This window comes from Halichoerus grypus, chromosome 1 (assembly GCF_964656455.1).
Source record: "Halichoerus grypus chromosome 1, mHalGry1.hap1.1, whole genome shotgun sequence".
NCBI lineage: Eukaryota > Metazoa > Chordata > Mammalia > Carnivora > Phocidae > Halichoerus > Halichoerus grypus.
The window spans coordinates 164,184,511-164,210,331 of NC_135712.1; the positions used below are offsets into that span (position 1 = coordinate 164,184,511).

At 37.5% G+C, this 25,821-nt stretch overlaps 1 protein-coding gene across 8 annotated transcripts in view; it reads right to left on the bottom strand.

The window, feature by feature from the left end:
- PPARG (peroxisome proliferator activated receptor gamma) overlaps positions 1–25,821 on the bottom strand; it is a 179,699-nt gene that overhangs the window by 71,035 nt on the left and 82,843 nt on the right. For all 8 annotated transcript variants that reach the window (XM_036073564.2, XM_036073566.2, XM_036073565.2 and 5 more), the window contains 4 exons: positions 25,515–25,742; positions 23,968–24,137; positions 15,361–15,499; positions 4,426–4,625 (listed from right to left, as the gene is read on the bottom strand). In XM_036073564.2, the coding sequence (XP_035929457.2) occupies positions 4,426–4,625; positions 15,361–15,499; positions 23,968–24,137; positions 25,515–25,742 (737 nt within the window). The remainder of the gene's footprint in view (positions 1–4,425; positions 4,626–15,360; positions 15,500–23,967; positions 24,138–25,514; positions 25,743–25,821) is intronic.

The window sequence follows — 25,821 nt, forward strand, 5'->3', positions numbered from 1 at the left end:
TTCATTAGCCCTCCAAACAAATCAGCATGACTAACATGCTCTTTATTTATATAGGGGCTCCTAAGTCTGTCTTCTCTGACAGTTTGTCTGGGATATTTCTTCTCAGGGGAGCAAATTCCGACTCACTCAGGTTTTTCCATAGATGAAGGGGAAAGAAACCACCCTTTGTTCAGCTGTAAGAGTAGGACAGAAAAGAACAGATATATTTCCAATAGCTTTGAGAGTTACTAGGTTTGATGGCCACTGTAAATTTTAGAAGGGGAACATCTGAATGGGTACAGAACTGTCTTCACAAAAGTTTACATTTCCATATTGGTTTTATTATTCGGTAGTTTCATGTTTCACACATTGTTTAGAAAAACCATTTTTACGATGGCACCAGTTTGCTTTCGTATTTGTAAAAACAGTGACTCCACATGTACCCATCAAAAGCAATGTGATGCTTTGGGACCCAAAGTCCAATACAGTACAGATAACAAGTTTTATTCCTTATTTGCAGACAGAGCGCAGCCAGGGCCTCACCATCTCTCAGATACGGGATGAAAAGTTGGCAGGCGCACCAAGGGTTTTTCTATTTATTGTTTTATGACAAACCATGGCACTGAAAATGGTTTTTGAAAACCACTTTCTGTTTATTTTCATCCACAAACATGGGATCATGTGACAATGATATACCCAGTGTGTTCATCACATCAGGGTAATATTCAAACACTGGGAACTTTCAAAGTCCATTCCGCTCTCAAATTGCCATCATGAAACACAGCACCCTGGTTCTAGATTCACGGTTTTCAGAGTTCAGCAGGATCTCTTAAAGAAGGTGCTGGGCTGCTACAAGCCACTGAAAGGGAAAGAGACTGTGCGGGAAGAGTCAGTGCCATTCTCCTTTGAGGTTGGCTAACAGGCTTACTGCTAGTGAACCTTCTTCTCTGGTTAACTTTACCCAGTGATTCCATATCCTATCTAGCCCTGAGCCTAAAACTCCTAAGCATTATTCTTTCAAGCAAGGCAATGAAAAGTAGGGGCATCATATCCTGAAGACATGCTGTCAAAGTTAAAAAGACAGGAGGGAAGCAGAAGTTATCTGCTCATTTATCTGTTTTGCAAGGTGCGAGTGGCACCCGGAAATAAGATACAGGAGACGGAAGTTTAGTTGAGAAGGGAGAAGCCCTGCTTGGCCTGGAGGCAAATGCTGGTACAGGTCCCAAGAGGACAGATTAGCAGGTATATCCCCAAATGAGAGAGAATAGGCAATGGTTAAATGGAGCAGTAAGATAAATTTGAAGAATGGCCTCTTCAATAGCGTTGTTTCTTCTTACAAAGATTCTGGGTAACTGGCCATCCTTTATGCTGAGCAGCCTCCCCCAGGCTTGGCCTAACCAACACGAATGACATCAATCTCAAGCAGGGTCTATAATGAGACCCACGCTGTCCTACTGCACCAGCCACGGCCACTTTTCCATATCCCCCACCCTCTTGAGAGTCCATACTTCGGCACGACCTATCCTATCAATGCAAATCTTAACTTTCATAAGTCTTGGCCAAGAGATAACATAACACCCCTGAGAGAGATGCTATCAAATAAATAACATGACCACGTCAGATAAAGAACAAATCTCTAGTCTCATTGGAAATCACATTTTGGATTTTTTTTTCCCTCTCCCATATTCTCTCTGAACTATTTCTTTCCACTAGTGCTTAATTTGATTTTGCAAGATAAGGAGAAAAGAGAGAGCCAAACAATTCTATTTCAGTTTTTGTGTAATCAGGGAATGGATTATTTTAATTTGGCCCAGTCTCTCTTTCTTTTCCAGACCCTAACAAGGGGCAATTCTGCCTCTATTCAGACCATTAATGATGTCCAGGTTGGTGAGCAAATATTGGGCTAGTTAGAGGCTCTCGTTCAAAGTCCAGAATTTCAAAGGGGCATAGGCAACAGTTTTTAATTCAATTAAACAAATACACTCTGAGTAACTATTATGAGCAAAGCACAGTCTTGGTTACTGTAGGGGAAAACATGACAAACATTTGGCCTCTGAACTGGAGAAGCCTATAATCAAGCATTTTGCAGCTCTTTCTCTTAAAATACCTTAATACCTATTTATCCCACAAAGAGCCTACAATTATCTTATTTTTAACTCAAAGATTTCGAGCCAAATTGCCAATTGGTATGAGGTTTTAGTGATTTACAGTGGACTGGGCTCTCTGTCCTTCAGTGACACATAAGAGAATATGCCAGTCACTGGTAGTGTACATTTAAATTCTTGACTACTGGGGGAAAAAATATTTTTTAATGCCTTCCTCCTATCTTCCAGGTACGGTTAAATTGACAGGATTTCCAGCATGGATTGCAGGTCTGGATTAGGAGATAAAGAGAAGGTGAGAAAGCAGTTCCTGGAAACTAAATGGCCTTAGGCAAAACTGTGGAGTAAACAGTTTGCATTCAGACTCTTTCCCTGTCAAACGCTCCCTTCCCAGCTCTAGGCCTCCCAGCCTCCAGGTCCCTATCCCACACTGGCTCTCAGCAAGCGGCAGCAATCTGCCTTCAGCTCTTAACCCCTTTTAGCCAGGCGACTAGTTTTCCTTTTCTTTCTCTCCCTTCATATAAACACAGTTGATTTTCCATAGTCACATCAGCTACACAGAGGTCTTTGCTTGCTTTTGTTTTGCTGTACCCCGATTTTTTGGGGGCATTTAATGAATACACAGACTCGACTCAGCTTTACTAGGACCTAGAGTCTGTAGTCCCGTCCCTATGGAAGATAGTTGTCCTACAGGTTAAAATGTGGGAAGAACAAAAGAGCAAAAGACAAAAATTTCCTGGCTGTGAATATATTGGGATAGCAGAACAAGGTAGAAGATTCCTGCCATTCTAAAAATTGGTAAAAATAAATCATAATGCAGCACATTTTCCCAGGATGAAGCTTTCCTAGTGCATCTGTCCACCTGGCTCATTGCTAGCCGATGGGAAGAGGAGCTTCCAGGAGGGAGTATCATGCTCAGAATGCACTGAGGTAGAAGTTAGTAGGCCTGGATCACAGGGTTCTTCTGTATGCTAACTGTGTGATCTCAGGGCAAAATGTTTAACCTCTCTGGCTGTTAGTCTCCTCATCTTTAAAAACAGGATAATAAAACAGCAGCTGTCAGATGGCTGTGTGTCTTGAACGTAATGAACGTGTAAGATTTTTTGAATTTGTAAAGAACGGGATACACGTATAATACTGTTCAGGTATCAGTGTCCTCTCTTGCAGTCAGAAAACTCATTGTCCTTCTTGGCATTTGGCTCTCTACACAGCAATACCCCACAGTTTTCTTTTTCTATTAGCTGACACTACTCTAATGGTTTATAGCTAAAAGGAAAAAAAAATCACATTTTGAGACCGTCATCAAAATACATTAAAGGCTAATGATATTTTCCCCCAAATATAATGGAGTGGGGACAAAGTTACACATATCTATAAAGTAATTGCATGCCTCTCCTGGAGGTGTACATTTAAAAACAAATGATAGCACAAAAGGACTTTCAAGGGCTGGGACGGTGTCTTCTGAATGTGTCCTGTACTACTTACAACCCTACTGCTGCAGATAGTACCATCAAAGTCAGACCTCTGCCTGTGAAAACGGGGGCAGAGATGTGACCCAGGTCACACTGCAAGCTGACCGCAGAACCGAAATTCAAATTCAGGTGTAGTTGTGTCTTGTTTTAATTGGATTTCACATTGCTTTCTCAGCTTCCTATCTAGGAAGAGTTCTGCTTCGGACTTAGTAACAATTATAACCTACTCTGGGTTTTCTAAACTGTAATGAATGAGCCTGCAGATGTTTGAGAATCTATGGGAGGAGTAGCCCAGGCAGCTCAGAGCCTCACAGAAGATAAAATTCACATATGTAATCAAAGGATTGAGCCTCCAGTTGCCCAGGAGCCATCAACAGAGCCACAAGGAAAGAAAGGAAATGTAATATCTAGATGTATTTTTATGCCCCACATGGAACTTCGTAAGTAACTCTAGCATTTCTCCTGAACTGTAAAATAATGGGACCGAATACCTTTTCCAAACCTAGGTCAGGCCCCTCCCAGAGACAAGCCGAGCTGCTGGAATGCATGTAGCTGTGGCCAGTTATTCTGATGTCAAGAAAAGATATGGATCCTGAAGGAGGGCAGCAGGAAGAGGGGGGGGCTTTATACTATTCTCACAGAATTTATTAGGAGAACCTGAAGGACTTTTTCCCTTTTCAAAATAAGGTTTACTTATCCTATCTGAAAACATTTCCTTTCCTGTGTTTCAGTCTGTAATATGTAACAGCCAACAGCTAAACACGACTGTGCAATGTGTGTAACAGGGTGAATGATCTTCTCAAAGACAAAACAACAACAATAACAACAACAACAAACCCAGCCACCCCAAATGAAGACAGAAGAGAACTAACTGATTTGTCTGTTGTCTTTCCTGTCAAGATCGCCCTCGCCTTTGCTTTGGTCAGCGGGAAGGACTTTATGTATGAGTCATACAAATGTTTTGCCAGGGCCCGGAGATCAGCCGACTCTGGGTTCAGCTGGTCGATATCACTGGAGATCTCCGCCAACAGCTTCTCCTTCTCGGCCTGTGGCATCCGCCCGAACCTGATGGCTACACAGAGAGAGAAATGACAAGGATGCGTCACTGAATCACTGCTGCTCTCCCCCAGTCCTAGTGCCCACTCAGTAAAAGCCCCCTCACCCTTCCACCAAGCTCAAGGTCTGGTTTTTCTACTCCAACTTTGCTCAGGTTTTTATTTCATGGCAGTACACAGGCTATTAGTAAAAATTAAATTGTTCACTTCTTTAATTGAAAAATATTAATGCATGATCTTGCCGGGAAGGTGAAAGAATCTAAGAGCTCAGCAAAGAGAGAAAAGTGTATTTACTTACATATAAAATAGGTGAGGGCCAGCTCCTACTCATCCCTCAAGACCCAATTCAAATGTCACCTTATGTGTGAGGCTTTCCTTGACTTCTTCAAGCAGAATTTATTATTCATTCACGTGTACTCCAACAGCCCTTGGTACTTTCTTCAATGATAGCAATTTCAAACTGTACTTTTTATTTGACATGTCTATTAATCTCACTACAGAACATCCTGAAGGCCAGGGACAATGTCTTATTCATTTTTGTATCCCCAGCACCTGACATAAGGTCAGGCCCTAAAAGGATCAACATGTTTCACAGACTGAAGGAACTGTGCAAAATTCAAAGTTGTACAGACAGGACTTTGCTCTCACAGAGTCTGTATGATCTATTTTGTCCCTGTTATAAAGAAATATGGATGGTGCTTTCTTTCATGTTATTAGACCAGAGAGTACTTTTACATTTAGTAGAGAGAAGCCGTAATCATTCTCCCTGACTCTCCAGGATTACCACTTAATGATGTTTGTCAAAAAGACCATTTCCTTACTTAACATTTGGCTTCCTGTGGGGTGAGGAAGTGTAAAGAAGAAGAAAACTAAAGAAAGAAAGGCAAAGTGGAACATTTAAGGGAGGTTAGAAAGGCCTAGGTTGGGGGAAAAATCACCGTTTGTACCTCTTTTGACCAAGATGGTTTTTCTCCCCCCTCCCCATAACAATGTGATCTGCAAAATATTTTTTTTTTTAAGATTTATTAATTTGAGAGAGAGAGAGAGCACGTGTGTGTGAGTGCAGGAGGGAGGGGCAGAGAGGGAGAGAGGGAAACTAGGCAGACTCCCTGCTGAGCCGCAAAACCAATGTGGGGCTCCATCTCATGACCCTGAGATCGCAACCTGAGCCGAAACCAAGAGTTGGATGCTTAATTAACTGTGCCATCCAGGCGTGCAAAATATCATTTTGAATAATGCTACTTCTGGGCCATGCTTTGGACTCTCTGTACTTTCCCATAATAAGGACATTTGGATACCAAAGTCAATACTACTCTGTGTGTAGCTCAACTCTTACCCTCCCCATGTGGTAGCTCAACTCTTACCCTCCCCATGTGGTAGCTCAACTCTTACCCTCCCCATGTGGTAGCTCAACTCTTACCCTCCCCATGTGGTAGCACAGTGGTGTGTTTTTATGACCGTCTCCTTCACTACACTGTAGCTCCTTGAGGGCAGAGTCCATCATACTCATTTATATCTCTAGCACTTAGTGGTGCTCTGTCAAAAATTCCTGAATGCAGGAATGAATAAATGGATGGTTTCCTGCTATACGTTATAATGCTAAAGCTAGCATTCTACCATAAGGCACTAAAGTACATAAACACATTTCCATCTGAATACTTGGTGAATTCCATTTTCAGTCGGCTAGAGGAGAGACTGGTGTGCACCCCCGAATCTCAAATTCATAAATACATTTCCTGTGACCCTAAATAAGCTTTATCACTAACTAATACAATTATTGTGTTTGTGGGGGCCTCCTTAGGGAACCTCTGAGTTAGAGGGGAAGAAAATCTTACCTCTCAGTTAGGATGCCTTTAAATTAGCCTATATCCATTTGATAAATGTATCCTCTGCCCTTGACCTCTTCAAATGGAAATCTTTAAACAACTGCCATTTTTTGGTCAAAAATCTTTTCTCTCTACTCACTCTTCCCCATTCTCTTAGGCATAGGCAATGAATGGTTGCTCACATTCTTATCTCAGTCCCCCACCCTTCTGCCCCAGATTTGTTTAGGTCCCTCAGGATATGATCTCATTACTCATTGTATTCTCTTTCACAGCACTGATCACAGTAATTATCTACAGTGGTTTCTCGTCTCCCTTATGTAATCTGCACGAAGGCAGGAATCTTGCTCAGTATCGAATCCTCAGCACTCAGTATAATGTCCAGCACATGTTAAATCTTTGTATAATATATGTCAAAATAAAACAGAAAAAACAACAACCTGAGAACCAGATAGCAGATTCTTTTCAAAATCCTTCTTTGTGAAGCTGGTCCAATCATTTGTTTCCCTGTACTATGTTTATTCCTTGTGCATCAGTAGTTCTCAGTTGAGAAGTAAGGAGGAGGGGAGGCAGGGCATATTAGAATCACTTGATAACTTCTAAAATTATGTATCTTCCATAGGAAATGTTGGTATGTCATACCTACTCCCAATGAGGAGTGTATCAAAAACTTGGGGTTTGGGACAGTTTAGAAAACCTTCCTAAATGATGGGCTCCTGTTGCATGCATATATTAGCTCAGGTAGCAAACCAGAACTGTACTTCTGTATTAGTTATTCTACTAGAATCTATGAGTACCAGGTTTTCTCATTTTTGCTCCTGGGTGCAACAAAATACACATGGTAGGTATACAATAAATGCTTGATGAATTAAACTCTAAAGTATCAAGTTTAAAAACAGAAAATGAGACAGTATGTACCCAGGGAAGTTTGGGAAAGTGATCATAAAAGAAAGCACCCGGTAAGAATTATGGCATATTGAAGGAAGAAGAAATTTTGGTGTAAAGACTGGAGACCACCAACATTCTATACCAAAATAGAGTGATTAGAATCACCAACAATCTGTTGCTCTTTATTTAACAGAGTGCACCATACATCTCTTCACTCAGTGAGTCATTATTGAATGTCTATTGTGTGCCCAACATTGCTCTAGGCTCTGGTTACATTTTTATAGGTAATAAAGTATAAATATACAGTCAAGTTTACATGTCTAGGAAAGCACTTCTTTCCTAAAAGGTAATCCAAAAAGTTAATTTAAAATAAACAAACAGCCAAAGAGGAGTGGGAGGTACAGACTTCCAGTTATGGAATGAGTAAGTCACAGGGATGAAAGATACAGCATAGGGAATATAGCTAATGGTATGGTAACATGGTGACAGATGGTAGCTACACTGTGGTGAGCACAGCATAATGTATAGAGACACTGAATCACTAACATAGTGATTCATAGTGCACCTGAAACTAATGTAGCATTGTGTATCAACAGTATTTCACTTAAAAGAATAATAAAATAAAATTTCTGTTAGGAAAAAACCCAGCCAAACATAGACACTTACTACATTTGCTGGTCTTGCTTTTCCGTAACCTAATAAAAAATAGCTGAAATGACTTCTAAAAATCATTTTAGAATTAGGACATATTAAAGTGAAAGCCTTCTGCTACAATCTGAACAAAATGTGAATTTTTTTAAGTCAAAGTTCCCCCCAAAGGTTAAATCTTATCAACAAATTTTCTGTATCACTGAGTGCTCATGCTGTACATTAGATTTAATTAACTATCAGTGCAACTAATCATTTGGTGATTTTAGCATTTTCAACAAAGGGATTAAAAAATACATCCCATTTGGTGAAACTAAATTTGCATAAAACATATGGAAATCTGAAGTTAGAGAAAACGCCATTTTTTATTTGTATGAATTTTTTTAGGGAAAAAAATGCCAATTTTATTTTGTTGCTTTTGAGTCCAATGTAATAATACCAATCTACTGTATGTGAAATGATGAGATAAGGCACAGAAATTGTTCAGCACAGTGCCTGGCACATAGTAATGCTTAATAAATGTAGCTTTTATTACTTGTGGTTGAAGTGGTCTAGGGCAACCATGGTACAATGGTTCCTGTGGACTATAGACCAGGATGGTAGCCATGGTACACAGACCTAGATACATTCCCACAGGTAAAGAACAAATCCTGAAAACCTTATCTGTCTATCTCTGTAAATCTCTCTCTGTCTTTAACTTGTTTAAGGAATGGCGTACTAATTCTTGAACCTCAGTTTCCACCCATTGGGTAGAGAATCTGAGAACCAAGAAGAGGAGTAATTCTCCTTTTGGATTGCTGTTTCTGGTAAGACTGAAGTTAGAGCTTAGAAAAAGAAGACCAAAGTTCTAGATTGGGGACCAGAAATATAAAGGCTGAGTGTGCCCATATATACACAAGAATATTTTCCCACATCTTTTACTACTGCTTAAAAGACAGAGGAACGTGCTCCATGTGTTACTATGAGTCAGGGAGGGAGAACTTTTGGCCTCTCTGGAAGGCAATGAAATTAACACTGCACTTCAAGTAGTCAGGAAATCAACTTTCTAGTTTGGGCTCAGTGAAAAACCAGCTAAAAGTGGCTTGACTTCTCTGGTCTTTAACTGCTTTATCTATAAAATGAGGGACTTGGAAAAGAAGACCTCTAAAGTTTCCTTCTTTTAGCTCTAAATTTAGCTATAAAATTCTATGAATCTCGATGACACATAGTATTGCAGAACATACTACATCTCTCTCTTTTTTTTAAAGCAATCTTTAGTCTCTGAGGCCCTGAGGGGGAAAAAAAAAGACACACTCTGTCTGTTCTATAGATCTAGCACCTGACATATAGAGCAACTTCCAAAACACTGGCATTCAGTGTCATATACGGGGTAATTAATCACCTACAGAGAATTCATATATCTTGGTTTAAAAAAAAAATGTCAGTATCAAAATCAGTATGTAGCCTTCAGGAAGAATAGGTTTGGTAGAGACTCAATTTCTGGTGAAATATATTAGCTTACCTTTGCATAATACAATTTTACTGAACTGAATGCAATTCACTACTAGCTTATGACAGATTCAATATTGTGTATTTAGTACTGATTTACTGGACACACAAACTCCAAGCAGATTTAGATATCCTGTTCTTTGGATCTTGGTACAGTGCTAAGAAACAATATTTCTTAATGACAATAATGTGTTTTTTAAACACCTACCTAATTGTAGGAGCATTTAAAGACAAATGTTACTTAATTATAAAGATGAATTAAAGCAGTTTTCAAAACTATAAATTAATAGAAAACAGAAGAATGAATTGAGTCTTACTAAAAGTATTTTTGTCTTTCAACATATAAGGGGTGACTTTGCAATCATACTCTTGACAATTGGTAAGGCTATGTCTCATGGTTAATTTTAACATGCTGATTTTACAAAAGCCTTATCATGTAAATAAGGACCTATAACACTATTGGTTATAATATGGCTGTTGCCAATAAGTTATGTTTTTCTACCTCTTTCTCGAGAAAAAACTTGTGCCTTTTGAGGTTTTGCAGGATTTGGGAATCTAATAACTATCATTTTCTAGCTCCTCTACATTAAACAAGAAGCAGCCTTAGCACCAATATTATTCAGGGGTAACGTTTTCAAACTATTTGCAGAGGACATTTAAACATTTGTCTAGGTTTCTTTCCAAAGTAGAGATGGGCGAAACACCTCTGCCTCACATGACCCAATCTCCGGTTCCCCGAAGTCTTGCCTGGTATCATTTAACTCATTCACTGAACACCAGTTTGATGCAAGACACTGCTAGACAGACTGGACTGGGGAACACAGGATGAAAGGCCGTGTCTAGTAGGGGAGAACCTACATATACATGGATTATTCTCTCTTCACCAGCTCCTTCCCTTCCACCAAAGCAGAGGTTGAAGATTCTGACCCTAGTTATAACCTCCTCCTTGGGCCATCTTTCCTCCACCACTGAAGTTACTGGAAGAGGAGTCTTCCTTCTCCGCCTGTGTTTGTCACTATTTACATCCCAACCTACTGCAATCTTGCCTACACCTCATTTAAATTTCCAAAACTTTGCTCTTAAAAGTCCCTTATGTTTTTTCTGACAGCCAGATCTAGGGGCCTCTTCGCAGTTCTCGTTTCTGCTTGAGCTCTCCAGCATTCTCCCAGCGTTTGCTACTGTTGACCTTCTCCACTCTCTTACTTTAAATTTGTTCTCATAGTGGTTTCTGCTTTTCTGGTTCTCCTATCTTTCTGCCTGTTTTCCAGACCTTTTTTGATGGCCCCTCTTCCTTCCCTTCTGTTGTTCCTAGTTCAATCTTCTCTCTGACTCACCAAATGTGCTAATGACTGCTGAGATTTGGACTCTGAGTTTTCTCTTGTTCCTATATTCCTTTATACATGGATGCTAGATATCCCGTAAAACCCTCAAATGCAACTTTAAAAATGAACTTTTGATTTTCCCCTCTCTATTGTCTCCTCTTTCTGTTTCCCTTTCTTGGTTAATTCATCCTATCACCCAACTAGACACCCTGAAAAATTTCTGACAACCTCTCTTTCCCTCAGACACTTGTATTCACTGGTCACTCTCTGGTACTTTTCTCAATTTCCTTTCTCCTCACTCACCCTTCCCACTGTCTTAATGCATGATATTGCATTTGTCCTCTGACAAATTTCCCTATTTCTCTCTCTATCCTCTTCACAGTTGTCAGTAGTTTAGTTTTTGGAATATCGATCTGATCGTTCCCTTGCTTTAGAAAGCAGAGCGTGGTTTCACAGGAAAGGTATAAAACACACAGAAGAGGAAGGCGGGGGGAATAGGAAGTCTTACGGAAGAAGGCATTTCAGCTGGGTCTTGAATGCCAGGTAGAGTTGTGACAGGGAACCAAAAGACATAATAAACAGAGGCCCAGAGCTATTCCACCAGAGCACTGTGCAGGCACGGCAAAGTACACAGTTTACCCGACGTGTAAGCTGGAAAGGGCAGTGGTGGGAAAAGGAGGTGGAGGCTAGCGTGTGGGCAACCATGAATGCCTGCTGGTCTGAGCACACAGCTGCCATGTGTCGGGACTTCTTTATTTGGTGAAATTTTCTGAAAATTAACATTTGGGTAATTTTCCTTTATGTTACAAAGAAGACTAAAGAAAAAACCTAACACACTGGAGTTTAAACTTATTTGCCATTCACGCTTTTCTTTTTTACAAGGAAGGAGAGAACTGCCTTAAAAAATGCTGAGTGCCACAAATATCTATGAAACCATTTTTCTGGATTTTTATGAAGCTGCTGAGAAATTATTTTTAAAGTTGTCAGTCTTTATATAATAGAATGTCCTGATCAGTAAAGCTAAGATTTCACTAATTTTTATATTTATGAAAAGCATCATTTTCATTCAAATCTCAGTGGCATAGGGAAAACCTAGCTGAGTGACTCAGAAGTAACAAGTTAATTCTTCTCTATCTCACATTATTTTTTAAAATGAACAGCCTACACTTACAATTTTATTATTTAGTTCATACATGAAAAGCAGCTCCAAAGATAAAATATTCACTAGTCAAAGTTCTTAATGAATAAATTATCTTATCAAAAATAAAGAAGACACATTTTAAAAATATGATTAATGTCAGGGATCTTGACAACAGGAATTTAAAACAAAAATTATACTAAGAGAAAATACAAAAGTGTGTGTGAGGGCCCATTTGACTAAAGAAACTACATTAATCTATGAGGGTATTTTTATCAGGATTCTGTAGATAACAGCTTCACTAATTCAAAATGAACAAGTAGCAGGTGATGCTGTGATCACGTGGTAAGTCACATGTACCTCTGGGTAGGCCAGGAAGCTGGGTCTTGATTTCTGCTTTACTTTCATTTGGAGATTCCCTCTAAATGTATCTGACAGGGTATTGAATTGACTGTGCTTAGCATGACTCAGGAAGACAGGGGAGCGATCAGTGGAACTGACCCGTGGTCTAGAAATGATGGTATGTTAAATGATCAAAACAATTGCAACACGTGTTTATCTTGATCACTACAGAAAAACAAAAAATTTGCTCCCAAACACATAGTCCAACACTTGGGTGCTTTTCCTACTCAATGCTGAAAATAGATCTCTGAGAAACAACTGGGTTCCCAAGTGTAAGAATTCTGAAATCCTTCTGTCCTACGATGTTTAGGCTACACATCACAATCAAAACAAAAGTTCCATCTGAAGATGGAACCATATGCCATTAGCCATTTATACTTTCTTCAGCCCTGACTGCTTTGGATTTGTACTCTGAGGCTACATCATTATGTGACCATCAATTGAGCAATTGTTCAGAACATCCAGAAGGCCTGATTCAGGCATATGGATTATATTTTTACAGCACCAAGACATACAGGTGGAAACTTTTAAATTCAGGTAGTCAACAGATGCCAGATACCTACATATTTGAGAAAATGGTAACAATGTCTATAAAATATGGTCCAGTTTGTTGAAAAGTGAAAAATTCAGGGAGGTAGTTTGTTTGAGTTATGTAGACTCATAGAACTTTCGAAGTTGAAAGGATTTAGCAATCCTTGTTTCAGTGATTTTTCAACAATGTTCCCCTGGGCCCTGAAGGTTCCTTGAAGGTTACTTCAGAAGCCTCATTTAAGGCTGGCAGTGGGTGGCTAGTGCACAAGCTACATGCATCAGATGGATTAAACAGAGACCGAAGAGCAGAAACAACAGTAACAGAGAATGGAGTAAATTACTTTGGGAGGACGTTCATCTCTTCCGTGTCTACTGAAAGCATCGAGGTGCTGATTTTGGTATAACAGTAGAAGGCTCTTGATAAGTTGGGTGGGTTATTACAGTGAGGGCCATTCACACAAAACATTAATAAATTAACAAAATAGTTTTAAATAGTTACTACAACCTCTTAGAAAACTTTGTATTTGGAAATGTTTCCTTTCTCAGGATAACAGGCAAAACTACTCAAAACCTCATTGTTATGTTTCCCTTCTTGTGCACAGATCAAATGGATGTTTTCTGTGTAGCAAACACATTCCCATAAAAACCTCTTAGAAGGGATTTTCTTAGTCACAGTTGCAATCTTGTAAATGTTGAACTTCATTAAGTCTTTGATGCCAGAACATTTAATTCCTTTTTTTTTTGTCTTTCCAAGAAGAACTAACTGAACACTCCCTATCAAGATTGCTCTTCTATCTAAATAGAATAAATTAATTGTCATATGAAGTCAAATGATGACTTTATTATTAAGTTTATGGGCTTTCTTTGACTTTTCTGGGAAGAGAAAATTATACCATCAATACTACATAGATTGTTGGGCTTTAAATATTATTTGCCTATAAACAATAAGCAAAAGGAGAAGTATTTTATGTGAATGTGTGCAAGCAACAGGAAATAAATGTTATGTGAAGTGACAAATTTTTAAAGGGCAAAAAATAAATACCATTAAAAGCAGAAATGGCATGCTTTTCTAGGCAGTCTTAGTAATAATGATTTCAAAGTCAAAGATTTCTTCATAAAGATAAAATAAGTTTACTGCAACTTGATTGCATCATCTAAAATATAACCCTTGACTTGAAAATGTGTCCTTATGCTTTATGAAGTCTGAAATAGAAAGGAAATTGATGGAATCAAACCAGTAAATTATTTTGCAATCAATGACTGCAGTTGTATGCTGCTACACAGCAGATGTAATCAATTGTGAGGAAAGTCAGACCAAATCTCCATCCTGCCCAGTAGAGCTGATAGATCTCTTCATAATACATTCTTGCCTTTAGAGGAAATGACCCATATAAATTATAAAACTATAATTTTGCGAGCTATTTTTAAAGAGTTGGATATCAACCAATTAGTGATTCTCAAATATTCTGAAGATGTCCACTGTAAAAACCAAACATCTGCACAATGGAATAAAACTTTAATTTTCACAGATGCTTTGGAGTCCTAACATATGAAGATTGACTTCAAATACTATTCTCTCACCAGATCAGTTTTGACACAGGTGAAGGCAAAAGAAAGAAAAAAATAGGATATCCAGTGAACTGAGACTTCAGATTTTATTTGATCACTTTGGCATTTTATATTTCTTGAGCCCATAATGCGTTTTCAAAGAACTAATACTTGACAAATATAAAACTATCAAGTTACTATCAAATTTGCTTTGTGACTTTGTTAACACCAATCTGAGCTAAATGGAAATCCAGAACTATTTCTTCAAACAGGCCTATGTTCCATGATTTTACTGAGTTAGTTCTACAATTCACCAAAACAAGGGTCTTCTCAGGTCATCTACATTCTTTCTCTTAAGTTGACACTCCTTGATTTTAGATATGGCTTTAAAAAACAAAGTTTTATTCTCTATGTTTCTATGGACACTGAAGTTTTGTGGAATCTTAAAATTCTTTGCTTTATCCATAAGTCTGCATGCTCCTCGAAGTCAAGGATACTGCTATGCCTATAACTATCTTTGCACAGTAAAGAGGGAAAAAAAGGATATATTCTAAATTCTGATATGCCATTTAAAGTTCCATACCCAGAAACCTGCAGAGTTTTCTCACATTTAAAGTATAAAGAAACTACTGATACACACAAGCATAATTCTGTTTTTAATACTATTAAAGCAATACAAAAAATTACAATCATTACATTCATTTTAAAATACTAGTTATTTCTATCATTTCTCATATTTTCAAGTCTTTTCTCCCATCATGGCAGATGCCCAACCACAGAGAGAAGGATTCTACACTAAAAGCCTAGACTCTGACCGAAATGAGAAATGCTTTATCAGCATATACTATTCTGAAATCTGGCATTTTGTGGGAAACTGTGCACATTTACAGCAGTGGCCCTAGAGGCCACTGATCTGGCAGCCATAATGACAACAGTGAAGTATGTATGCTAAGTGTTCACTTACCATTGTGAGACATTCCCACAGCAAGGCATTTCTGAAACCGACAGTACTGACATTTATTTCTACTTTTTTTGTGGATCCGACAGTTAAGGTCACACCTATCATAAATGAGCTTCAATCTGATTGTTCTCCGGAAGAAACCCTGCAAAAGGATATGGAAAAAAGAAGCAAAGCTTAGGTCTTTATGACACATGGAAGCAGCAACAGTTGTCTAAAGACACACTGGCCTAGGTAACAGAAAAGGTAGGCTTTGTCACTGGTGACTTCAGACAAGTCACTTAACTGCCAGTTTTCTTTGCTATAACATACAGAACCAGAAGATCTCCAGTGTCCTTCTTTAGCTCTGAAACAGTGACCATATCCAACTGATGTCATTCAATGTATCTTGGCTCTACACTTGGATCTCAGCATGCTCTAAGAAGTGCTCTGGATTTAATGTAATGCAAATAAAACACCATGTAATCAGTTCAGTCTCTCTGCAGATCATTCCAACAGCATGCCCCAGCCTTTATTATTGTGCTAAGCCATTTGGCAAAGTTATAATCACTTCATCCTAAAACATGATCAGGGCCAATAAAAATCCACATGTGGATAATTTTTTAGAATTCTCTATGTTGCATAATTTCCTACAGAATTGGTTTCATTTACTTATGCAGTTGAAAGAGTGCTCCATAACTGTCGTAACCTACAACAACAACAAAAAAGATAATAGGAAAGAACAGGAGAAGTAATATATAAATCCTCAGACAATGGACTGCCATCTCAAAATAGCAAATAGGTCCATTTGAGGCTAATTGAATTCTGCTGTATTTATACTTTATTGAAAGACCTGAAAGAAATTTTAATTGGAAATGTTTGCTAACTCCATTTTTTGTTGTTGTTGTCAAAGTGTTCTTATTCATTTCCACTGTGCTCATCTCCATGAAACTCAATTCTTAACTCTTTCAAATGTTATCTGGCCCTGTTTGGTACAAAAATCCCTGAACTAGTATTGGTTCTGCCACTGACATGCATTTTCACTTTCTCCACATTTGTATCTTGAATTCTAGACAAGTATTTCTACTGCTTACTTGACACGTCACTTGGAAATCTAACAGCTACCTCAAACCCAGCATGTCCAACATTGAAACTCTGGATCGTACCCCTGCAAACTCATTTCACTGGCAGCTTTCACCATCTCAGGTGGTACAACCACCCTCTGAGTCTCTCAAGCCAAACTTTTTTTTCAAGCCAACCTCCTTGAAGTCACTCCTGACTTCTTTCTCTCACTTGGAAAGCTCTTCCTCTAAATATACACCTGCTTATTCTCCTCAATGCCTTCAAGTCTTGCCAACATCTCAACTTCTCAGTGAGGCTTATACACCCTTATTTAATACTGTGGCCTGTCCTTGCCCCCACCTCTCAACTAGAGCTCCTGGTCTCCTTCACTCTACTCTAGTTTTTTTTTTTTTTCCCAATAGCACTTAGGACTTTCTAACATACCATATAATTTACTTATTATATTTAAGTGCTTGTTTTCTGCCCTTCCCCCACTGCCCAATTAAAATTGTGAGCTCCACGGGGAACCACTGGATATGACCCAAATACCAACAGTAGTCTTCTATTAAAATCTGTTGAATGAAGATGTACGTCACTTAACTTCCTTTCTGGGCCATCTCTGATATTTTTCTACCCTAAACCATGACTGAGATACCACAAGGCCATTGGCATACTCTCTTCCTTTTCTGTTATCTTATTAAATGTAATATTAATTACAAACATGTAAAAACACATGTAATTATAAAACATAAGATAATTATCACACACGAGCCCATTGCCAAGATTTAAAATCATGACTGGAAATTCTTCCTCTATCCAAATCCTGCCCTCTGTGTCCCCTTGACAAAGTAATCATTATTCTCAATTTTGTGTTTATTGTTTTCTTGACTTTTAAGAAAATACAGTTTTATCACACCATTGGTAAAAACTGAATAATACACTGATCAGTTATGCTTGTTTGGGGGCTTTATTAAATGGTATGATATGGGGCGCCTGGGTGGCTCAGTCGCTAAGCGTCTGTCTTCAGCTCAGGTCTTGATCCCAGGGTCCTGGGATTGAGGCCCGCATCGAGCCCCACATTGGACTCCCTGCTTGGCAGGAGGCCTGCTTCTCCCTCTCCCACTCCCCCTGCTTGTGTTCCCTCTCTTGCTGTGTCTCTGTCAAATAAATAAATAAAATCTTAAAAAAAAATAAATGGTATGATACTTCATATAGTATTTTGGGATTTTCATTTTTTTTTAAATTTAGTATTAGGTTTCTAAAATTTATCTACTTTCTTGTGAAAAGCTAGGATCTCTTCATTTTCACAATTTCATAATATTCTACTGTATATCTATTCCACAATTTATTGATATCTTCTCATGTTGATGGATGTTTAAATTATTGCCAATATTTTGCTATTACGAACAGTGCTTCGATAAATATTCTTGTAAATGTTTTATGATGCATATGTACAAGAGTTTCCAAGGAGTGGAGTTTTTTGGATTGTACAATAAGTGAATGTGAAATTTTACAAGGTCATGCCAAACTGTTTTCCAGAGTGATTTTATCAATTTACATTCCCTCTAACAATTGGTATTTGTCAGACTTCTTAATTCTTGATAATGCAGTATGTGTAAAATAGAATCTAAGTGTGATCTTAATTTGTATTTTCCTGATTTTTCATTTCCTATTGTCCAATTATATCTTCCTTAAAACTGAGTATTAGAAATTTCTTTATATATTCTTGACACTAATCTGTTGTCTATTCCAGGTGTTGCAAATATCTTCTGCTCTCTATGGTTTAACTATCCTTGAAATTTACTATTTCAGTCTCTCGGTTTTTTCGAGCCTGTAAACAGTTTCATTTCTCTCTCACTGTTGAAAGATTACAGAGAACTCCGTTATCTTCTATCTCACTTCAGATCCCATGATCTTTGTGCTTCCACTGTTGCTGTGGAGAGGTCTACTGTCAATTGACTTTGAAGTGTTTTTTGTTTTTTTTTTCTTTTCTCTTTGGTTGCTTTTATACACTCTCTTAGTTTTCAGTGTTCTGCAGTTTTACTGCAGCTCGTCTCAGAATGGACTTCTTTTGATTTATTCTCTTGGATGTGTTTTCTGCATCACGGTTTCACTTGTCAAGTTCTGACATGAATTAGAGAAGTGTTAGACCTTATTCTAGCCTTCAATATTTCTGAACTTCTTTACATTTTCCATCTTTTTGTCATCAATTACTCACTAACATTGATTGCAAAAGTAAACATCAGAACTATAGTCAAATAAGATCACAAAAGCTACATAATTACAGTGAGGAAAAAAAGGAAACATTTCTCACCAAATTTCATCAGTGAGAATAGTTCTGTACATTACTCTTCTATTGATTCATGAAGAAGACATACTTTTCTAATACTCAAAGATCCTATGAATCCTTCAGGAACTAAGAAGCTTCAAATTCTCGCAGATTCTGGACAGGACATATTCTTAAGGCACTGTGATTCTCCATTTCAGTAATTTCTTTACATTTACCTTCCAGTTCAGTAGTCCTTTCTTCTGCTAGGTCCAACAGCTATTTTCACCGAATTTTTATTTCAATAATTGTATTTTTCACTGTTTAAGTTTCACTTCACTAAATAAATTGATTTATTTTCAAATATGCCTGGTCATTCCTGGTAGTCTATTGTTGCTGGTTCATTGCTGTGATTCTGCCCTCTTTCTTGAAACAGTTCATACACAGCTGTTCTATATTCTCTATCAGGCAATCCCAATTATCTGCTCTCCTTGTATAGGGGTGGAGGGGTCTAAATCTGTTTTTGCTTATTTTTGATAAATGTCATTCAAGTTGATTGACTTCTTAATGTGCTTACTGACTGATATTTTATTTTAAACTCATATATTGACCTTAAACTGTGGGAATCCTACTGGATCTAAATTGGAAATTCTTTCCTCCAAAAAGAATTTGCAGATGCTACTGTAGGAAGCCAGAGGTGCCAGTGACTTGTGACTATTTCAAATTCCCTTGAGAAAGCTGACTGAATTTAAAAGCCCTAGACTCAGCTCCCCCTCATTGATGGCTCTGGATACTGTTCTAGGTATCTCTCTCTGGGGCAGTGCCGCACCTCAGGACTCCTTTGGGCATCTACCACGAGAGAAACCCTGCCTCAGTAAGTGTGCCTGCAGCCCACAGGTCAAGACCTAGAGTTTTTGTTTGTTTGTTTGTGTTGCTATTGTTGGTTGTTTGGGAGAAGTTTTCCCTACCCTTGTGAGATCAGCAATATCTCATAGATTAGGTCCTATAGAGGATCTGCTGGGACTTGAAGCCTCCTTAATTCTCAAAGTGTTCTGAGGACCTCTGGATATTAAAAAGGTATTTTTTTTCACTTACTAATAGAAGGCTCATGTACAGAACTATTCTCACTGATAAATGCTGGTGGGAAATTTTGTTTTGATTTTTGCCATTGTGATCATATAGGTTTTATGATATTCCTTGAAATTTTCACTTCTAAAAACTGATCTCCATGGTGGAAAATGCTGCTTGGCTAGCTGAGAATGGGGCAGGTCCCAGAGTAGTCTGTTATTTGGCATAGCTGGAGAGGAAGGGTTTTTGATGAGAGAATTATGTTATTTAAGTTTAACCCTTACAATGCAAAGTTTTGTTTTGACTCATATGACATCTTTCAAAGTGTTTCATATTATTTTTTATGATGACTCAGGGTCTTTCAATGTTAAAGGAAAATAATTCTGGATATTATTTATGTACTGCATATGTACATAAAATCACAAACTGAATATATACACACTTCAGCACACAGCTTTGAAGTTGCTTTTACTTTTCTTTTTCAAAACACCTAGTTCATGATAGCCAACTGTATTCTTATACTTTGATTATTTCAAGAAACCTAGTGAGGAAGATATAAGGCTATTAGAGTGCTTTTCTGTACAGTTATTTATTGATTTGAAGAATGAAGCAGGCTTCCCTGAGGTTTCTTCATGTTGCTGATCAAGAAAACATTCTTTAACAACCCTCTTATTTATTATTTTAGAGTCCATAAAACTGTGTGCAATTTCAACAACTTAGTCTTTTGATGACCACAAAGTCTGTGAACTGGTGTGATGGAAATGCATGAATCACCATGGCAGAAAAAAAATTTTTTTTTTTTTTTGGTATAGATTTATTCCAAAGTCATCATATTTGTGAGAAGGTGATGGCTGCTTTTTTGCTTTTGCCTTATAAAAATTTTTCTCCAACTTCTCCTTAATTGCTTTACTTTTAACAAAACTTTTAACAAAACTTTTAACTTAGGTGCAATGAGACCTAAGTTAATTTTATGGTGAGATTAAAAGTCTTGTGCTGGTCCTGTGTTTGGCTTTCTTATGAAGTGGTATGGCCCAGAGAAGCTCAATTCATGAGCTCCCATGGCAGGTACGAATATACTAAAAACCCTTCCTGACTTAGGGCCCTTCAAAGAACTACAAAAACAGATTACACTGTATTATATAGTAGATTGTACTTATATCTTTAGGTAAGTCTAGGGTTCTAAAATGATCTTTCACTAAAGATAAATAAAAAAAAATAAGATGAAACCTACTAGAAAATGATTAAGTGTCCAATTGGTAAGCAATAAGTGACAGCTTCGCAAGCTCTAAGGTGGATGTATTATTCAGGAGCCAAAGGTTATATTTTACCTAAGTCTGCAATATTAATGACCCAAGAATCTGTCGCTATTCCACTTTAATCCAAGCCTAATCTTTTTATTCCTGTTTGATTTTTGGCAAGAATCACTAATATAAACCTGTTCCATGGGCACTGTAAAACTGTTCCAGAAGACCTACTAACTAACAGCTATCATAAGCAATACTGTAACTATTCTTTTCAATCCATCATTTAGTATGCAGGTTGATGGTTAACTGTATTTTAATTATGGGCATATCCTACATTCTACCAAAATGGCAGATGTTAAACAGCCAAGGCACCCTTTAGAAAATACATATGAGTCAAACACTTGTTAATTTCACTTTCCTGGCTTTTTATTGAGTACTGTCAATAAGCTCAGAAGATATCTTTGATTGCTGGTAGCCACTGGTCTAAATTAGCTGCATTCAGACTGTGGCAACAATTTTGTTTAGTTCCAAAGTAGCAATCCCTCAATCTCTTATAACAGCAGTTCTCAAACTTTCCGGTCTCAGGACTCTTTTACTCTCTTAAAAATTATTGAGAACCCTATGAGCTTTGGTTTATGTGGGCTATATCTACTGACACTTATCAGACTAGAAATTAAAACTGAGAAATTGTTATGTACAAGGACCTAACAAGCAAACATTCCATGAGCCACCAGAGCTATGTTACCATTCCATGTCATGTAGTTTCTGGAACACTCCACGGACACTTCTGAGAAAAAGAGTGAAAATGGTAAATGACAACTGAATATTATTATAAAAATAGTTTCAACATCACGGATGCCTTGGAAAGGTCTTAGGGACCCCTAGAGGCTTCTAGACCACATTTTGAGAACTGCTGACTTATACTTGGAGAAGCCAAATTATATTATTCCACTAACATTTTTCTTATTCTTATCTTTAAAATGAGTAGATGTCTATTTCCCCTTCTAAGGTCAGTACAACCTTCCTTGCATTTTAGTCCTGGAAGTCTGTAATCCAGGGTATTCTTGAGATCTGATTAAATGTTCACTCTCCATCTCTGCCTCAGCACCCTTTCTGTTTCTAACTTGATGGCATTTGGACTATGTCCTTCCTCTTCTCCTTCTTGCTATTTTTCTTCTTTGCTCGCTTTTATTTTCTAAGTTTTTGTGCCCTCAGAACTTAGCTTTTATTACTATAATCAGCTATTGTCTTTTCAAGTTTTAGCTGTTATCAGTAATGTTAACTCCCCACAAATATCTGACTGACAGAATCATGGCAGAACTATTTGCTTAAATGTTCTAGTTTTCTAAGTGTTTCACCAGCCCATAAAAAACAATAATGCACTGTGGAAACTTAGCCATCACACTGTTTTGCTTATCAACAAAGATTACCAAGATGACCAAACGGAATGGTTTCTTCAGGTATTTCTCAGAATTTAGCAACAATTTACTCAAAAATTATGTAAATCTAACACAATAAAACAGCATGTTCTCACAACTCATTGGAATCTTAAATAACTGGCTATACATAATGATTTCAGAGATCACAGATATTTTAGTTTGGTTTTAATCACACAGTGAATAGGTTTTAGTGTTTTAAATGAAAGTGTCTCTTGCCAATGGTATTTCAAAAACTCATTTTGGAATTTTAGACCTTGAAAATGAATTAGACCTTGGATAGCTGCTAATCCAACCAAGTCATTTTACGCATGAGGTGATGGAGGGCTAAAGTGTTTATGTGATTGGCTAGTAACTCTGGGCAAGCGGCTAGGTGACTACTAGCTTGTCTCTTTTCACTTTATTAAGTTGCCTTTAGTAATACACTATTTGAAGAGATTCTAGAGATTATCAAATTCAACCCCATCATTTTACAGATGCAAAAACTTAGGCAGAATATAGTTTAAAAATGATATATGCTAAAGCATCTTGCACAATATCTGGTACATAGTAGAAATCAATAAATATTAATTTCAGACCCTAGATGTTCTAACACCTACCTAACTGGTGTTGTATATCTTTATTCTGAATAAAAAGCTCAACTGAGGATCGAATCTGATCTTATATAGGCAGTGTTTATTTTATAAGGTAAATATTTATGAACAATTTATTCTGAGTCCTGGAGTATATAATAAATACTATTGATTCACTGAGTATATTAAAATTAATTATTTTAAAAGACTACCTATTAAAATATGAATGGATTAAAAATTTCTTAATAATTGGGCAGAATATTACTAAATGAGCTTTCAAAAATACACTTTTCACAAAGAATGGAGGAAAAATAGTATCTCCCTTCCAGAATAGTTATATCCCTCTGCCTGTCCATAATACATGTCTCAAACTGATGCTGAAATAAGAATACACAGAGCACTGGCTTAGGAATCATAAGATACATGTTCTGGTCCTAGTTCTGCCACTTACTAATGGAAGACCATGGCGAGTTTCACTAATTCATAATTTCTACATCTGTCAAGTGGCCATCAAGAAGCTCAACCTCACAGGGCTGTTCTAGGCATCAAATGAAGTATCTATTTATCTAATCTGTCAAGCCTTATAAAAACAAGGTAACACATGGAATAGTGAAAAAACAAAAACAAAAACAAAACTGGAGGATTCAAAAAATATGGATTCTGGGCCAGCTCATGTCTTGCCATGACACATTGAATAAATCACTTTTTTTTTTTTTTTTTTTTTACCTGCAAGATGCAAGCAATGAACTAGATCCGTGGCTCAAGGACCAATCTGGAGAAAGGGAAGTGAGGCAAAGCAGCTCTGCTTTTACCAATTTTCTTAGGTTTTCAAATAAATCATTTGAAGAATGGGTTTTACCAAAACAACAACAACAAAAGTTTTATCTCAATTCCTTGCTATGTGTTCACAACAAGAAATGAAAGAACAGGCAAATTTTCAGCAAATTTTTTTTGAAAAAAATCTCTCTCTCTCTTTTTTTTTTTACCTTGCATCCTTCACAAGCATGAACTCCATAGTGGAACCCAGAAGCTTTATCTCCACAGACTCGGCATTCAATTGCCATGAGGGAGTTGGAAGGCTCTTCATGAGGCTTACTGTACAGCTGAGTCTTTTCAGAATAATAAGGCGGGGATGCAGGCTCCACTTTGATTGCACCTGTGTACAGAAAAATGTGAGCAGGTAATTATCACATAAAAAACTGCTACAAAGGCTCTATGGCCAGTCCCCATAGTACACCTTACTGCCATAGGTTTATTATTTTAGTGTAGAAGCATTACGGAACATGAAAAAAAAAAACACAGGAAAAAGTAGGCTTTGTAACCACAAGCAAGTCACAACACCTCTGAACCTCACCTGTAAAAATGAAAGGGGGAAGGGAATTAAGTCTGTGGTTCTGCAACCCTTCAACACTAAAGCCCTGACAGACACCACATAGTATCTGAGACAATTAAGGTTATTTTGTTACATAATGTGCTGTATTTGACATTCATCACAATATTAAATTATATATTTGTATTTAAATATCGCATTTTAGAAGTATTTTTAAACCACTCTTGGAAAAGAAACAGAAGGAACACTGCTGTGAAAAGGTAATGTCATGCCCAGCTTGAAGGTACATGAAAAACAAGAGACCAGGTTTTCACCAGTGTTGAGTCAGAAAAGGTGGTTTGTAAAATAATCTTTGATAGAGAGTGAGAGAACCCATGGAGAGTAAGTACTACCCTTCTGCTGGTTAGGATCAGGCCTATTAAATTTCCATATTAGGCTCTAACCGAAAACCACACAAAAATAACCAAGTATACTATTTATCTCAAAAAAAAACTAGAAATACAGGAAGTTCTTACTTATTGTCAAGTAATGGTTGCCAATTACATGGTGGTGGCTTTGGAAAACCAGCATATCAGCACACAAAGATAAAAATCAAGGAAATAGCATCATAGAAATTTATTTTATCTTGAAAAGTACCGTTTTGGTTTGTCTTGAGTATGATGTTTTTGATGTGAATTTACTTAATGGCAGGAAGATTTATCAATAGACTACAATGGCAAAATTGAAATTTGTGCAGAAAAATAGGTTTCAGTATAAGCTGCTCAAATTGCAGAACTAGGAGAAATGGACCACAACTTTGCAATTTGGTGATGAGAAGTTATATAAGGTAGCAAACTATTGCTTATTAACTTAGAAGCGGCCAAAAGAATTTAAGAGTTTGGGTGATAGACTCTTACTTAGCCTGAGATAAACCTGGCAATGCAGCCATGCTGGAAAATGCTCCTAAGAAGGAAAGAAACAAGAAATAGGGAAAGGAAGAGGGAAGAAAGGAGGGAAAAAAAGGAAAGAATGATCTGGGGTATTTACACACTACCATCCTTTTTGGTATATCATAAATACATAATGTTTCATAGGTAAATAGATGAGTAAATGAATGGTAAGTATCTTTTTTATAGAATTTTAGTCTCTGGAGCATCTATTCCAGTGTTATTGAGAGGTTAGTCCAATTCTAGTCTTAGCAGTCTGAAAAGTGAAATATCATACTTTGGTACTCTTGGAGCTTCAGGTCATACTTATAATCAGCGACCATTGGGTCCGCTCTCGCGAATGGAATGTCTTCATAGTGTGGAGTGGAAATGCTGGAGAAATCCACAGTGGTGAAAGGCTTGATGTCAAAAGAATGGGAGTGATCATCCATTACAGAGAGATCCACGGAGCTGATTCCAAAGTTGGTGGGCCAAAATGGCATCTCGGTGTCAACCATGGTAATTTCTGAAATGGAAAAAAAAGAAAAGCTGTGGAGTTAGTTCTGGAAAGCAGAGCAATCTTCTAAAGATTCACAGGAAGGGAA